The 16,306-nt window shown below is 38.4% G+C and overlaps 1 protein-coding gene across 2 annotated transcripts in view; it reads right to left on the bottom strand.

Annotated features, from left to right (window-relative positions):
- ERCC5 (ERCC excision repair 5, endonuclease) overlaps positions 1–16,306 on the bottom strand; it is a 36,762-nt gene continuing 20,456 nt past the window's right edge. For both annotated transcript variants that reach the window (XM_074963304.1, XM_074963314.1), the window contains exons 11-17: positions 13,131–13,396; positions 12,565–12,684; positions 7,373–7,586; positions 5,298–5,442; positions 2,725–2,925; positions 1,942–2,026; positions 1–579 (exon numbers count right to left, since the gene is read on the bottom strand). In XM_074963304.1, the coding sequence (XP_074819405.1) occupies positions 13–579; positions 1,942–2,026; positions 2,725–2,925; positions 5,298–5,442; positions 7,373–7,586; positions 12,565–12,684; positions 13,131–13,396 (1,598 nt within the window). In that variant the 3' untranslated portion in view covers positions 1–12. The remainder of the gene's footprint in view (positions 580–1,941; positions 2,027–2,724; positions 2,926–5,297; positions 5,443–7,372; positions 7,587–12,564; positions 12,685–13,130; positions 13,397–16,306) is intronic.

The raw sequence follows: 16,306 nt of genomic DNA, 5'->3' as shown, positions 1-16,306 counted from the left end.
AAACACACACAGTTAGCACTTTTTCTTTTTTCTTCCTCTCATATTCCATGATTTTCCCTTTTTGCCCTCAAACACAGATCGGGCAGTCACCATGACTGTGTTTTCTTCATCTTCACCCTCACCACTTGAGCTACTAGTCACGTCTTCCTCCTGTCTCACTGTGTTTTTCTGAATTGCTGATTCCTTGACAGTTTTTCCTCTTTTGCTCTTATTTAAAACTTCACTTTCAGAATCCTCCCCTGAAGACCCACTGGATCCTTCTGACAGCTGCACCACACCAATGAAACCGCCTCCATGGAAACTCTCCTCTTTGGACTTTGAATGTTTTTTCCTTTTTATCCTTTGGCTTTGTGCTGCAGTAGATAGATCCGTTGTACCTTGGACAGCTATTTTTCCTTTCCTTTCCTGACCGTGTTTAAATTCTCTTTCTACAACAGCAGTAGCCTCCTGAATTTCATCAGCTACTGCTTCTTTTTCTTTCCTCCGCATACAAGTCACAGCTCTTCGAAGTCTCTGGCTCTTAATGGCTTGCTTCTCATGTTGTGCTAGTCTGAAGAATGAATCAATTCGAAGTTGAGTCTACAAGTATACACAACAATTAAAGAGGTGAAGTTTAGATACCATGGTGATAGGCATTCTATAAATAAAATAGATTATGCAATAGTCTAAATTGGTGTAGAACAAAGACTGCTCAAATAAATGAAATATGAATCACAAGAATATACAGAGTACAAGATGAGTTACCAGAAGAGATTAGTAATTATATTATTGTGTAATTATTCAGTAAGTTTTAAAAGCTTCCTTACAGCAAGAAACACTACAGCCCTGTTTAAAGGAACAAATTAATGGTTAAGGAAGCAAAATTCCCTGCACGTTTTACAAATACTGTGTTCATGCTTCTAATACGTTATTTGCAGTTACAGCACAAATGGAGACTCCCAGACCTGCAAACACACATACTTATTAACATATTCTCAAATGCAAATCTATTAACATAATAAAATGATTACTTTACTAAATAAACCCTACAACTATGGTTTTCATTTGCACAAACCAGTGAAATAAAACGTTATTCTCATTGATCAAATGAGCTGAAGGCTTACTGCAACATTTTAAGCCTTACCTGCAACCCTTTTGAAAGAGTCACTTAAGATTCCACATTGTTAACAGTGTGTGTGTAGATCTAAAAGTCATCAATATATTTATGTTATAAAACAAGAAGTATTTTAAAAGCAATTCCTCCATTTATCTACCTACTCCTATATTCAGGGAGCTGCGTCTCCCTGCAAGAGCTGATGAGATTACTAACATATAAAGCTTTATAGAAAATACAGTACAAACTCATTTAGCCAAACTGTTTGAGAGAACATTTAAAAACATTCAGACAGATCAGGCTTTACATGAATGGAAGACTGGCAAGCCTGCTTTGAAAATCCTAGAGGAGCCAAGCTTCACTGCACCAGAAGTAGGGATTAAATGGGGTTTACCTATGCTGCTTTAGGAATCTGTAATATCAGCTACTGCAGAAGAAACAGAAGCCTGAACTCAGGAATTGACAGGGAGAAGAACGATTAGATTTTACTAATTTACAGCATTTAAAATTATACTAAAGTGCTTCACAGCACACAAACTGTACAACATTTATGCCCAAAAGAATTTACAATCTAATGTTATGTCATTTTAAAAATACATTTACTTACAATTTTAATATCTATATGCATAAGTCCTAATTCCATGCTGACTTACAACTTGTGACAGCCCACAAGTTCAATGGAATTGCAGGGGTTGTAGTTCAACACAGAATTTGACCAAGAGTCTGTTAAATGATTTAGGTTTGTAATATACTTTTTGTTGAAGCTTTGTTGGTTATTTTAAAAATACTAGTTTTTAAATTTTCAAGCCAGCCTTAAACAACATAAAATCCTCCAGTAACATGCTTACCTGTTGTGAGTTCAGCTGTTTAAGTACAGGCAAAAGGGCTTCATCTGTCTTTGTCCTAGTCCAGCCAAAGCAACTCTGACAGAATGTGTAGGCAGTTAAGGTTCATCAAAAATTTGAAAAACGTTTTACTACCAAAGTATGAATGTGAAAAATGGAAGTTCCTTACCTAACCACGCATCTCAAAAAAAAAAAAAGAAAAAAAAAAAAAAAAAAAAAGATACTGTACCTAAAAGTTTTTTCACTGTAAGATCAAAGGAAATTTCAAGGTCTAATAACTATCGCCAGTATTATCCCAAATGTCTTCAGAAAAGCTTATTCTTTTCTATTATTCATAAACTGTGTTTCAAACAACAAAAAGATCCATCTGGCTACATCCAATATTGTTGTAAAAATATGTTAACCTTAAGAAAAGAAAAAAACCTCAATGTTTGTATATACACCAGAGGCTTCATTTAATTAGCTAACTATGGATCAATTACCATTTTTAGACACAGTGCTGTATCTCAAATTGCAATCAGTGCAAGAAATACGTGCACAGTGGCAAGGGAGTACAAATAAAGTGAGGATGGAATCACTGATTTTGTTTGCAGTTACGTTTAGAGTGAAATCCTCCTCATCTTACCTTTGCTTGAAGTGAGTGAGACTACAATATCACTCCTCACGCAAGTGAGACAATCAGAGTTTGATTCTCGGTTATTGAATTTACTAATAGACTCATGCATTCTTTTCTATCAAAGCAACTTTGGTTCACAACTCCAACCAGATAGGATTGTAAAAAGATATTCTCTGATCTGTTCTACATCAGGCCTTCCCCAGATGAATGACCCCTTTGACTCATCCACCACAGGTTTCAGGTAAGCTTTTACTACTGCTGGATTTGGGAAGCCAGGACTCAGCTGCAGTTGCTGCAGTTTTTTCTTTACTTTAGTATCATGTGGATTGGGTCTTATTTTCTTATTCTTCTGAGCTTCAGTCCACCATTCACTGAACAGCATAGGAGGAGAGAGACATACAATTGTTTCAGTAAAATACATTTTACAATATCAAGGGCTATCAGGAGAACTTAAACACTCTTTATTATTATTATTTCTTATTTGTTTCCAGTAGCGCCAAGATACGATTGGCAATTTCCAAACAACAAGGTGGCACAATCTCTGCCCCAAGAAACAATCGAAAGGCACGAAGACACTTTAGGTAGGAATTCCTCCATTTATCTGCCTGCTGCTACACACAGACATCATGGTAGGAATCTACTATAGACCACCAAATCAGGAAGAGGAGGTGGATAAAGCATTTTTAGAACAAACAGAAATATCTAAAAAACACAAAATCTGGTAGTAATGGGGGCCTTTAACTACCCAGACATGTTTTTCCCATATTACAGAAAATATCCGCTAATTTCTTAGAATCCATTGAGGACAACTTCTTCTATCAGAAAGTGGAAGTAGCCGTCAGGGGGATAGCCATTTGGACTTGATTCTGACCAACGGGGATGAATTGGTTGCTAATCTGAAGCTGGAAGACCATCTGAGTGAAAGCAATCATGAAATGATAGACTTCATGATTCTAAGGAAAGGAAGGAGTAAGAGCAGCAGAATAAGGACAACAGACTTCAAAAAGACAGACCTTAACGAACTCAGAGAACAGGTAGGTAAGGTCCCATAGCAGTTTCTCATGGACACAATATTAAAGGCACAACTGCAAACTATTTCAGTGCAAAGGAAACATAGGGAGGATAGTAAGAAGCCAATATGACTCCATCAGGAGCTCTCTAATGACCTGAAAATAAAAAAGGAGTTCTACAAAAAATGGAAACCTTTCCAAATAGCTAAGGAGAAGTACAAAAGAATAGCACAAGCATGAAGGGGCAAAACCGGAAAGGCTAAGGAACAAAATGAGTTACAGCTAACAAGGGACAAAAAAGGCAATCAGAAGAGGTTCTCAATCTTTCCAGACTACTGAACCCCTTTCAGGAGGCTGATTTGTCTTGTCTACCCCAAGTTTCACCTCACTTAAAAACTACTTGCTTACAAAATCAGACATAAAAATACAAAAAAAAGTGTCACAGCCACACTATTACTGAAAACTTGCTTACTTTCTCATTTTTACCATATATTATAAAATAAACCACAACCCCCAGGTTGGGAAACACTGATATAGTATACAATGTAGCATAAACAAGTCATTCTCTGTATGAAATTTTAGTTTGTACTGACTTTGCTAGTGCTTTTCATGTAGCCTGTTGTAAAACTAGGCAAATATCTAAATGAGTTGACATACCCCGTGGAAGACCTCTGTGTACTCCTGGCTGAGAACCACTGACTTAGATAATGGAGTGTAGAGTATGCTTAGAAAATTTGTAGATGACACCACCTCCGAGGGGCTGCTAGCACTTTGGAGGACAGGATTAGAATTTAAAATAACCTTGACAAATTTGAGAATGGGTCTGAAATTAACAAGATTAAATTCAAGACAGACAAGCACAAAGTACTACACTTAAGGAAAAAATCAAATGCACAACTACAAAATGGGGAATAAATGGCTAGGTGGTAGTACTACTAAAAAGCATCTTGGGGTTACAGTCAGTGTTACTTCTAATTTTTCCCACGCATGTGTAGAATAAATTTTGTTTCATGCACCAATATGTGGGGTGACGTATGATACATCATCACCTCCATATTGGTGCACGTAACAGAATTCATGTGGCGGGGGTGAGGCCGAGGGGTTCGGAGTGTGGGAGGGGGCTCAGGGCTGGGGCAGAGGGTTGGAGTGCGGGGGGTGGGGGGGAGGTGAGGGCTTCAGCTGGGACTGTAGGCTCGGGCGGCGGGGAGAGAACTCCCCTCGGCTCTCTGTCCCCCAGAGCTGCACCTCTGCACAAGACAACTGAGGGGGGATCTGACAACAGTATTCAAATATGGTAAGGGCTGTTATAAAGAGCACTGCGATCAATTGTTCTCCATTTTTATTGAATGTAGGATGCTGTAGATTGAGCCCATTACGTCGTAAGGGAGATTTAGGTTAAATATTAGAAGAAACTTTTTAACTATAAGGGTAGCTAACTCTGGAATAGGCATCCAATGGAGGCTGTAGAATCCCCACCATTGGGAGACTTTAAGGAAACACTGGAGAAACACCTATCAGGGATGGTCTAGGTGTATGTGGTCCTGCCTCAGCAGAGGGGGCTGGACTTTGTGATTTTTTGAGATCCCTTCCAGACCTATGATAGCTCTGTTGTTTTCTATAGTAACCCCTACTCTTCACCTATATTCGCAACATCTCTGTTACACGTTAAAGTGATAGAAAAATATGCAAAACTAACATCTGCATTATGGAAAAAAAAATCAAATAAATCATACGTGAATTTTAAGAGAGGTTCCATTCCATGCCCAGGGAATTCATTTAAAATCTCCATTGCTGTTACATAGCCAACAGATGGGATTCCTTCAGTGTAATCACTTCCAAGCAAATAGGCCAAATTAATTAACTTGCTTCTGTCTAACCCTGCAAGACAGAAAACGTAAACCAGACATTACTCTATGAATTTAAGCTCTGTTCTCCCACAGACAACAGTAGTACATTATCTGAAAATAAAAACAGTAACAGGAAAAAGCACAGGCATTGACAGAGATCAAAGCTACTCTGATTCAAGGTCAGGGCTTGCTTTACATTCTGGACCAACCTCAAAACATTACTGCTGGTCCAACCACTAGTGATTGCTTTAAGGTACTGTATCTGACAACCCCTTAGAGTCAAAATTAAATGCTGTTTGGAACCCTGGGGACTTCATTAATTTCTGGCCTTTAAATTATTTTACATCTTAAAAAAAAAAAATCATCTACATCTCACCCCATCTTCAATTCTGACCTAAGTTTAGTGGCTTTGATATCAGGAATTCAGAGACAGAACCATTGCTGCACACAACCTTCTGAAGTCTGGAATCACAGTATTCAAATGGCTTAAAAGCAGTGGTTCTCAAATTGTGTGGTCTATGCTCCCTGGCTGGAGGCTGATCACACTGTGTTGACAGGACACAGGGTGATGATGTTCATTGCTTCAAGTTGCACCTCCAAGCTCTTTTGAAACAGCTGGAAAGGAAGAGGAGACATCAACCTAGCTGCCACTACTAGGAATTGGTGTTACAAGAGGACACAAAACCAGAACCACTCCTCAGGGACTGGATCCACCAGCCTACTCCAGAAATTACTTCAATGGAGAGGGAGAAGGGAGGAGCTTGCATGCTAGGATGGTCCATCAGGCAGCTAATCAGAATGTCCATGGCAGCAGGAGAGAAAGACCACTGGGCACAGGGAACCATGTGCAGAAGAAAGGAAGAACAGGAAAGACGGAAGACAAAGTGAAACTGATTTTTTCCCAAAACAGACCAAAACCAAATATATCACAGATAGTTAAAAACACAAAAACACTTCTTTTCCACATAAGCAATTGCAACCGCTGCCACAAAGGCACAAATAAAGTAATCAGAGAAAAAAAAAAAAAAGACTTGCTTTTATACACTCACACCCCAACTTTGATATTTTCTCCACTTATCTTCTTGAACTGCTGTAGCTACTCTTGCATATAGAAATAAGAAGTGCTTATCACATCAGCCACAGAACTGGACAAAAACTGGACAAAAAAGACTTTGCTGGGAAACAAACCACAGCAGGAAAACAAATACTTTTTCATTACGTAAAACTATTGAGAAGTTTTGCATGATCAATAATCAATAAACACATTAAAATATTGTTTCAAATCTCTAAACTAGGAGTTTTGTGGTAGTTTTGCCAAAGTAATGGCTGAGGAAGAGCTGAAATGCGCAGAAATTGTTCCTAATAAATTAGGTGACAGACACACAAGTTTAAAAGTTCAATAGTTTACTATGTACCATGGCTAAAAAATTTTGTTCAGACCAGTATATTTTTTTCATCTTTGGTCTTCCACAAGCAATCAGAAGGAAAAATACTATCATGGGTTAATTAGTAATTGAAAATCTTTCTACAAAGTGATTTAATCCATTAGATCCCTTTATAACATGTTTGTCAGTACGTCCAAAAGAAACTTCTATTTAGAGAAGTTTGTAATCTGCCTATATAAATTTGCTCTGACTAAAACTATGCATAGTTTTTTCTCTTCTTCACACAAAATGTGAATGTTTACCAGAAAACACACTTGCATTTCATACATGGTAGCCACTATTACTATCATAATTAGGTCACTAGCCTAGCCCCAGTGCAACAGATGGCTGTGAATTCAGAGAGATTACTTCATGCACAAACCAACATAGAAGGCTGGTATCTGATGTAACTTTGATCTCTCTCAATAAAAGTTATCACCACAATAGTTATATGATTCTGAATGAGTTCCAGTATTAAAAAGATACAGAAAAAAACTGCCTAACAATATATCCAGCTTATAAGCACTTGCACCTTACCTAGTTGGTTTTGAATATCCACATATTGGTAATATTCCACATACTTGTTTTGACTGAAGAAATTTTTATAAACATGCCGCGCTCCAAATAGCCAAATATCACTATCATCAGTGATTGTCCCAGAGGTCTGATCAGTAAGGTCCAAGACAGCACATTGAGCCTCTGCCTCCATGGGTGCTTCAATGTAAGGAACACCAAACAGACGGAGAAGTTCCTACAGAAAGTGGGGTTAATACTTCATCGAAAAGGATAGCTCATAATACATGCCTGCTTGACTCAAAAATGAGCTTGGTTCACATTTGGATAATGTTTACCCATTCATAACAAACCTAAACAATTTACATTAAAAAGTCAAGGGGCCAAATCCTACTCATCTTACTTACAAGTACTGACAGGAAAGTCAACTGTTACACTATCACTTTACTTTGGTGGAGTTTGAGGATTTTGGTTTCTGACCCACTTGAGCCTATGATGGTTTTCTGTTTTCTAGGGGAGGTAGCCCTGAGATGTGATGATGGGGTCTGGAATGGCAGTTCCCCCCAGCCCCATCCTGTATCCAGGATGAGCTGAACTGGAGAGGAGATGGGGGCAGGGACATCCCCCCTCCCATCCCCAGCTCTCCAACCGAGATGCCATGCTGACCTCATAAGGAAGAAGGCAGCCTTCACCAGTTGGATAGGTCATCATTTTGTCAGCTATACTCTCTTTGGATACAGTTCCACAAGCCTAACACATGGCAAGTAGCACCTTATTCTGTGAGGAAACCCATTACATGAAATGTGAGCTAGTATGGAAGAAGACAGTTCAAGAATATAAGGTGTCAGGCAAGCTGTATTTAATGCAAATATGTGCAGGAACAGAACATGCTTCAGAAGCATGTGTTCACTGGCTCTCTTTTTAATAGAATATATCTAGGAACAAAGTATCTCAGTCCAGAGACAAAAGAACAGAAATCAGTTTTTATAGATTTTGAGGTCTTATCTGATCTAGTTTTATCTCCTGCAAAACACATGCCATCAAATTTCCCACAGTAACTTCGGCAACAAACCCACAACTTCTGGTTGAATTAGAGAATACCTTTCAGAAAGACACAGTCTTGATTTAAATACTTCAAGTGACAGAGAATCCACCACATTCCTTTTCAAGTTGTTCTAATGCTTAGTTATCCTCACTGTTAAAAATTTGTGCTTTATTTCTAGGCTGAATTTGTCCACTTTCAGCTTCAAGCCACTGGATCTAGTTATAACTGTTAGCAGATGGCTGTTTAATCTAGCAATCAGAAATCTTTTCCCCCATGTCGGTACTTGTAGACCATGATCAAGTCACTCCTTAACTGTCTCTTGGATAAGCTAAATGCTCCCTCTAATTTTTCTCCCTGTACTTCTCAATTCCAAAATGACTGAAAACTGGCTATGTAGATCACTAACTTAGAGGGAAAAACACCCAGCCTCCTTAACTGTTTAATTCATACAAGTTACTCATATAAATATTCTTTTAGGAAAGTGAAGTATTACAAGGCTTGAAAAGTCCTCAAGCATGTTTGGCAGCAGACACCACTTTAATTCTGGTGTTCCCAATTTACAGATTCCAGGAAGTTCACTTTGGACTTCACTATTGCAATGATTTAACGTGAAGGGTGCTCCACTTCTATAAATGATGTAGCATAAAACAGGAAGACAAACAGTTGTGAGCAAGTAATTTTATAGCCGTACTTCTGACCATGAAAGGTAGCAATAACATCCTAGAAGTTTTGTATTTGTTTTTCTAAAAATTCTTATTGTAATATGAATGAATGGTATGTTTACATGGGTCAGCGGTGCGGATAAATCATCTTTAGAAAGGTGTTCTGATAAACAAGTTTCTGACTGGACTCTGCTAAATATGCTGTTGTGTGACATAACTCCAGTTATGTACCATGTACACTCTCTACACAATTTCCTCCCCCCCATCTATGGAAACTACTCTCCCCCATTTCTTCTCCTTCCTCCCTTCTGCAAAGCATGGTTGTGCATTAGTGGATCATTTTATAGTATTTTCAGGCTGATATGATTCATTTTTATCTAATGCTACCAAAGGTATAATGTTTACATTTTTTTAGGGCTGTCGATTAAATCACAGTTAACTCATGAGATTAACTCAAAAAAAATTAATTGTGATTAATTGCAGTTTTAATCGCAGTTAAACAATAGAATATCAATTGTAATTTTGGATATTTTTCTACATTTTTATAATATATATTGTATTCTGTGTTGTAATTGACATCAAAGTGTATATTATTTTTCATTACAAATATTTGCACTGCAAAAACGATAAAGAGAAATCGTTTTTTCAATTTGCCTCATACAAGAACTGCACTCAAAAACAAAATGTAAAACTTCAGATCCTACCAATCCACTCAGTCCTACTTCTTCTTCTGCCAATCACTAAGACAAACAAGTTTGTTTACATTTACAGAGATAATGCTGCCCTCTTCTTATTTACAATGTCACCTGAATGTGAGAACATGGCACTTTTGTAGCCGGAACTGCAAGGTATTTACATGCCCCTACATGCTTCAGCCACCGTTCCAGAAGAAAATGCTTCCATGCTGAGACACTTGTTAAAAAAATAATGTGTTAATTAAATTTGTGACTGAACTCCTTGGGGGAGAATTGTACATCCTCTGCTCTGTTTTGTCTGCATTCTGCCATATACTTCATGTTATAGCAGTCTCAGATGATTGCCCAGCACATGTTTTTCATTTTAAGAACACTTTAACTGCAGATTTGACAAAACACAAAGAAGGTACCAAGGTGAGATTTCTAAAGATAGCCACAGCACTAAACTCAAGGTTTAAGAATCTGAAGTGCCTTCGTGTGGAGCATGCTTTCAGACGTCTTAAAACAGCAAAACTCCCATGTAGAAACTACAGAACCCGAACCACCGAAAAAGAAAATCAACCTTCTGCTGGTGGCATCTGACTCAGACAATGAAAATGAGCATGCATTGGTCCACTCTGCATTGGATTGTTATCGAGCAGAATCTATCATCAGCATGGACGCATGTCCCCTGGATGGTGGTTGAAGCATGAAGGGACATATGAATATATTCAAGTGCACCTGGCACGTAAATATCTTGCGACGCCGGCTACAACGGTGCCACAAGACCGCCGGTTCTCACTTTCAGGTGACATTGTAAACAAGAAGAGGGCAGCATTATCTCCTGCAAATGTAAACAAACTTGTTTGTCTGAGCGATTGGCTGAACAAGAAGTAGGACTAAGTAGACTTGCAGGCTCTTAAATTCTACAGTTTTATTTTTGAATGCAGTTATTTTTGTACATAATTCTACATTTGTAAGTTCAACTTTCATGATAAAGAAATTGCACTACAGTACTTGTATAGGGTGAATTGAAAAATAATATTTCTTTTGTTTTTTTACAGTGCAAATACTTGTAATCAAAAGTAAATATAAAGTAAGCACTGTACACTTTGTATTCTGTTGTAATTTAACTATATTTAAAAAAGTAGAAAACATCCAAAAAGATTTAAACAAACAGTATTCCGTTAACAATGCGATTCATTGCACGATTAATTTTTTTCAGAGAACTCTTGCTTGAACTGTGTTCTGTACCCTATTAAAGTCTGTTTCAAAACAATTTGCTCAGCTTTACTGTTAAATTAGGCTCAGTTACAGCATTAATAGTCTGTCTGCCACCATGTGGCTTTCAATATCTCAAGTTCTTACCAAAGTACAATTAATTGGCGGGGGGTTAAAATCACATCATGGTGAAAGTATGAGGAAGCCTTTTAATCCGAGAAACTGGGACACAATGTATACCATATGAACAATCCTCCTTTTCCTCCAAAGAAAACCTGCAAATTAGTATTTTGGAACATAGTTTACAAATATTAGATCATTTATACCACCACTGTGTGTTATTTCATGGGGTGTCGAGTCAGTATAGTCTTTAATCAAAGCCAGATACCTTTAAACCTGTAAGTATTTAAATCAAGATAGGATCTCTTTCTAAAAGATATGCTATAGCTCTAACAAAAGTTATGGGTTTGATGCAGATATTACGGGGTGAGGCTCTTTGGCCAGTGGTATGCAGGAGGCCAGATAATAATCATAATGGTCCCTTCTGACCTTAAAAATCTACAGGAAACCTTAACTGGCTACAGTTTACCGGCATTAAAATTAGAGTGATTCTATGTTATTGTGAGGGGAGAGGGGTTTCGCTCCCACCTGACTTTCCATACAAACTGACACAATGTTGTACAGGTAAAAAGTCGGGGGTAGCATTCAAGCATATTTTTCATTCGACTATGATAAACACGAAATCTAAGCCCCACAAAAGTGAAAATCCTGTAAGGATTCAAAAAAATACTATTGTGTATATGTGCAGTAACCAGAGCCTGACACAGAGAGTACTTACACTTCCAAAAAATCAGCTACTAGCATGACCTCAATTGGTAAGAAATGCAGAAAAATGAACACAGCCTGTAAAGCCTGATATGGCACACCCAAGCATAATCCAAAAGACTTTTTTAGTTTTCATAGAATTATAGAAATGTAGGGCTGGAAGGGACCTTGGGAAGTCCTGTGCTTATCATCCTTGATATGTGTTCTGATCTTAAAAACCTCCAACGATAGGGATTCCACAATCTCCCTTGGAAGCCTATTCCAGAGCTTAACCACCTTTATAGTTAGAAAGGTTTTCCTAACATCTAACTTAAATCTTCCTTGGTGTAGATTAAGCCCATTACTTCTTGTCCTTCCTTCCGGGAACATGGAGAACAATTGTTTGTGTATATTTTCAAAAATTGTACGTACAAGTTGCTGCATTTCACCTTATAAAGGCTTTTTAATTTCTACTCAATCTTATTGCTCCCTTCTCTTGCCCCACACTAAAAAAAATAAGCTTGATACTTGGAAAAAAAAAGGGAAGATATTTTCCCTTATTTATTCATGAAATATAAACTGTAACTGTGGAGTGTAACAGTAGTTATTTCAGGCATTTTGAATCTGAGACACATGTTCTTCTTCTAATACTCTCTCAAGTAGGCTGAGGAAAGAAAACAAGCTCATAAGTGAGAAAAGTGATCCAGAATTAAACATTGTAAATAGCGTCTGATATACTGTTTGACTTGCCAAGAGGTACAAACAGTGATTTTTATTTTTAATGTCAATATGACCTTCAATAAACATTACCTGACTTTCCAAGAACATCTGTCCTGTTACAGTGGCAGCAATACGTTCCTGCTGTTGTTTTTGAGCCTGAAGCATGTTTTGCTCAACAGAAAGGTTGTTCTCCAGAGCTTCCAATTCCTCCTGCATATTAAATAAAAGCAAAGTTTGGTCATACCAACAGAGAAGTATATATTGTTTATACATATATATGTGCTTGACTATCATTACAATAGGAGCCTGTGCACCACTAATTCACACAGATGCCTGTAAGTTTTCATACTCTCCTAATGAAGCACATCATAAAGGTATAAATAGGTATGTTTTTCAGAAGAGCTGAGCGCTCATAGCTCCCGCTGACTTCATCTGGAGTTGTGGGTGCTCAGCAACTCTGAAAAACCAGGCTCAATATATTCTGTACCTTTCAAGCAGACAAATGAACAAGACAGGGAAGCAGCCAGTAAGTTAAAGGAGGCACACAATAGCTCTGCCGTAAGTGTCCATTCAATAGTGTCCTTTAGAAAAGCAATTTAACTGGAGATTACTTTACTATTCACTCAATACAACTAACGAAAAACAAGTATCATTACCAAACTAATATCTTGCCACTCATTCACTGCACCTTCCCTGTCTTTTTTGGTTTCAGCATTCTGATGAATAGTCAGCTGCACTTCTTCAGCAGCGTCTTTAAGGAGGTTCTCTGTGGCCCCATCATCTCCTTCCTTCTCCAGTTCTGTAGCTGCTGCTTCAACAGCCAATGTCTCATCAGGTTCAGAGGGAGCATGTGATGTTTTAAATATTTCACCTGGAAACTCAGTGTCATTACTAATTTCACTGTCGACTTCAATAAAGCTACCTGCACAAGGGGGGAAAAAAAAAAAGCAGCACGATTTCTTCCTCATTAAAGGAAAAAGAAATACCACACTCAACTCAAGATACATTAATGTTTGTTTGTTTTTTTATTTCCATCGGACACAATGCCATGCTCCGGACTCCTTTGGGCAATCCCACTGTTAGATGTTGGCATTTCCTACTTCTCTCTATCACCACCTAAGAGCTTTTGCTGCTCTCTCAGTTTCTGTAGTAGCTTTTTTTGTTTCAGACTAGTGATGTCCTGAAAAGACAGAATTAAAATATTGATTGTCTGAACTGGCTTTACATTTCTTTATTTCCTTATAAGATTGATACTCATGTAGAATGTGAAAGTTTGAGTCTTTTTATTAAAAGAAGACAGATTTTATCTTTCGAAATATCAGCAATTGGCCTTTTTTTATTCATTTAGCTTTTAATAATTTGTATTGAATTGATGAGAACTGCAGTTTTACTTTCCCTTCCACTCAGTGTAAAGTTTTCAGGATTAATGCTGATAGGAATATAAAAATAATACAGCTATAAAAATAAAGACGATGTGTGATTTACAAAATTTTAAGCTTTACACTAAAAGTTATTAATTTATTTATTTTAGAGGGAAAAAAGGAACTAGAGAGGGAAGTGTGCACATGAGTACATATCTATGTTTTTCCTATTGCATAGAACTCCTCTCCCCCCGAAAAAAAAATGTTAAATAGCTTCTATATGGTATGAATTCTGCAGAGCTTTTTTAAATAAATAAAATATATTTGTGCAATCCTGATTGAGTGAAACTATGGTGGGGAAAACAGATTTTGGTTTATGTATGGCATTAGTCCTACCCTCTCTCACAGGAACCTCTGTCCTTTTAGGGGTGGGTTTAAACAGAAGAGATCACTCATTACTTTGCATAATCTTATTTTTAAACGAGTAATAAAATTGCGACAGCATGTAATGAAAACACAGAAGATTAAACATTTTATTTTCAGTTTTAAATGCATTGTATAGGAAAACAAAACAGTTCAAAAATAAATTCTAGTGTAGGTCTTTAATGACAGAAGCAAGCATCTGAATGGCCTCATCCCTCAATGAATTTCTCTCTCCACCACTTCTATGAGAAGAGGGAAGCTTGCACCCGTGAATCCAGCATACATGAGGGGAATACCACCCTTCCTGCTGACCTCACACTTCTATGGGTCGGGAAGGGCAGCAAGTGTCTGCCAGATTCTACAGCAAGTCCACATATCAAAGTAGCTCAAATTAATTTATGCTGCTTACCTCTCTGCCATGGAGTTTCCTTACCCCTTCAAGGTGGGATCCAGGTGCAGCAGACAGGTAATAACCTAGCAGCATGACTTTTTGCATGAGCCAAATGGTTCATGTAGCTAGGGGAGCTAAAGTGGCTGACCATTAATACAGTTTGCTCAAATTTGGGAAAAGAATGGTAAACTTTGCCTTCCCCGCCAAAGAATTATATGAAACTACAAGCTGAAACTACAGGTTTCAGTGACCATGAATAGCAATAACGTTCACAGGGGAGAATCTAGCCCAAAGAATGTTTATTATATAGTGGTGTGGGTGCATCATTACCAGTTTAAAGGACAACCTTTCTAAATCCTCTAAAATTGACATACACCAAATTTCAAGGAAATCTGACTGTATCTCAGAAGGTTCCAGGATTAATGGCACAAATTTGGAGTCATCGAAGCCAGGGGTTCTGGAGATAAGCTCTCTCAAAAAATGACATTTTAAAAAAAAAGTTTCTAGGTGGGGGTTTTTTTTTTGCCCAGAGCTAGAAATGAACCTATTGATGAGATATGAGTCAAAAATGGTTTCACACTGCAGCATTTTACCCAAGGCAGCACATGGTACCCACTAAATCTTTACGGGACTCAAATAGAGAACAACATTAAAGAAAATATACATGTTTACAATGTACACGTACCAATACAAAGAAAGAACTAGAGGATTTTTTATGCCTTAAAGATCAAATCTTGTAAGTGGTCTAACATCCAAATGTTTAGGTGGATTGCTTTGAAAATTGGTGTGCTTCACGAAGGTTTAGAGTAGCAATAGTGAACCAAATTTGGGCTCATGACCAAAGGATTCCTCAGGTTACAGCCCCCTCGTTTAAAAAAAAAAAAAAATCTGTTTTCTTCTGTTGCCTTGGTCTGTTAGCCCTGGTCTACACTAGGACTTTAGGTAAAATTTAGCAGCGTTAAATCGATGTAAACGTGCACCCATCCACACGATGAAGCCCTTTTTTCCGACTTAAAGGGCTCTTAAAATCGATTTCCTTACTCCATCCGACAAGTGGATTAGCGCTTAAATCGGCCTTGCCGGGTCGAATTTGGGGTACCATGGACACAATTCGACGGTATTGGCCTCCGGGAGCTATCCCAGAGTGCTCCATTGTGACCGCTCTGGACAGCGCTCTCAACTCAGATTGAGTTGGCCAGGTAGACAGGAAAAGAACCGCGAACTTTTGAATCTCATTTCCTGTTTGGCCAGTGTGGCAAGCTGCAGGTGACCATGCAGAGCTCATCAGCGGAGGTGACCATGCAGAGCTCATCAGCGGAGGTGACCATGATGGAGTCCCAGAACGCAAAAGAGCTCCAGCATGGACTGAACGGGAGGTACAGGATCTGATCGCTGTGTGGGGAGAGGAACCCATGCTATCAGAACTCCGTTCCAGTTTTCAAAATGCCAAAACCTTTGTCAAAATCTTCCAGGGCATGAAGGACAGAGGCCATAACAGGGACCCGAAGCAGTGCCGCGTGAAACTGAGGCAAGCGTGAAGCTGAAGCTGAGGCAAGCCTACCAGAAAACCAGAGGGGCGAACGGCCGCTCCGGGTCAGAGCCCCAAACATGCCGCTTCTATGATGAGCTGCATGCCATATTAGGGGGTTCAGCCACC

Source organism: Natator depressus, chromosome 1 (assembly GCF_965152275.1).
Source record: "Natator depressus isolate rNatDep1 chromosome 1, rNatDep2.hap1, whole genome shotgun sequence".
NCBI classification, from domain to species: Eukaryota; Metazoa; Chordata; order Testudines; family Cheloniidae; genus Natator; species Natator depressus.
Note: the sequence above shows the minus strand (reverse complement) of the source record. Positions and strands in the feature narration are given on the sequence as shown.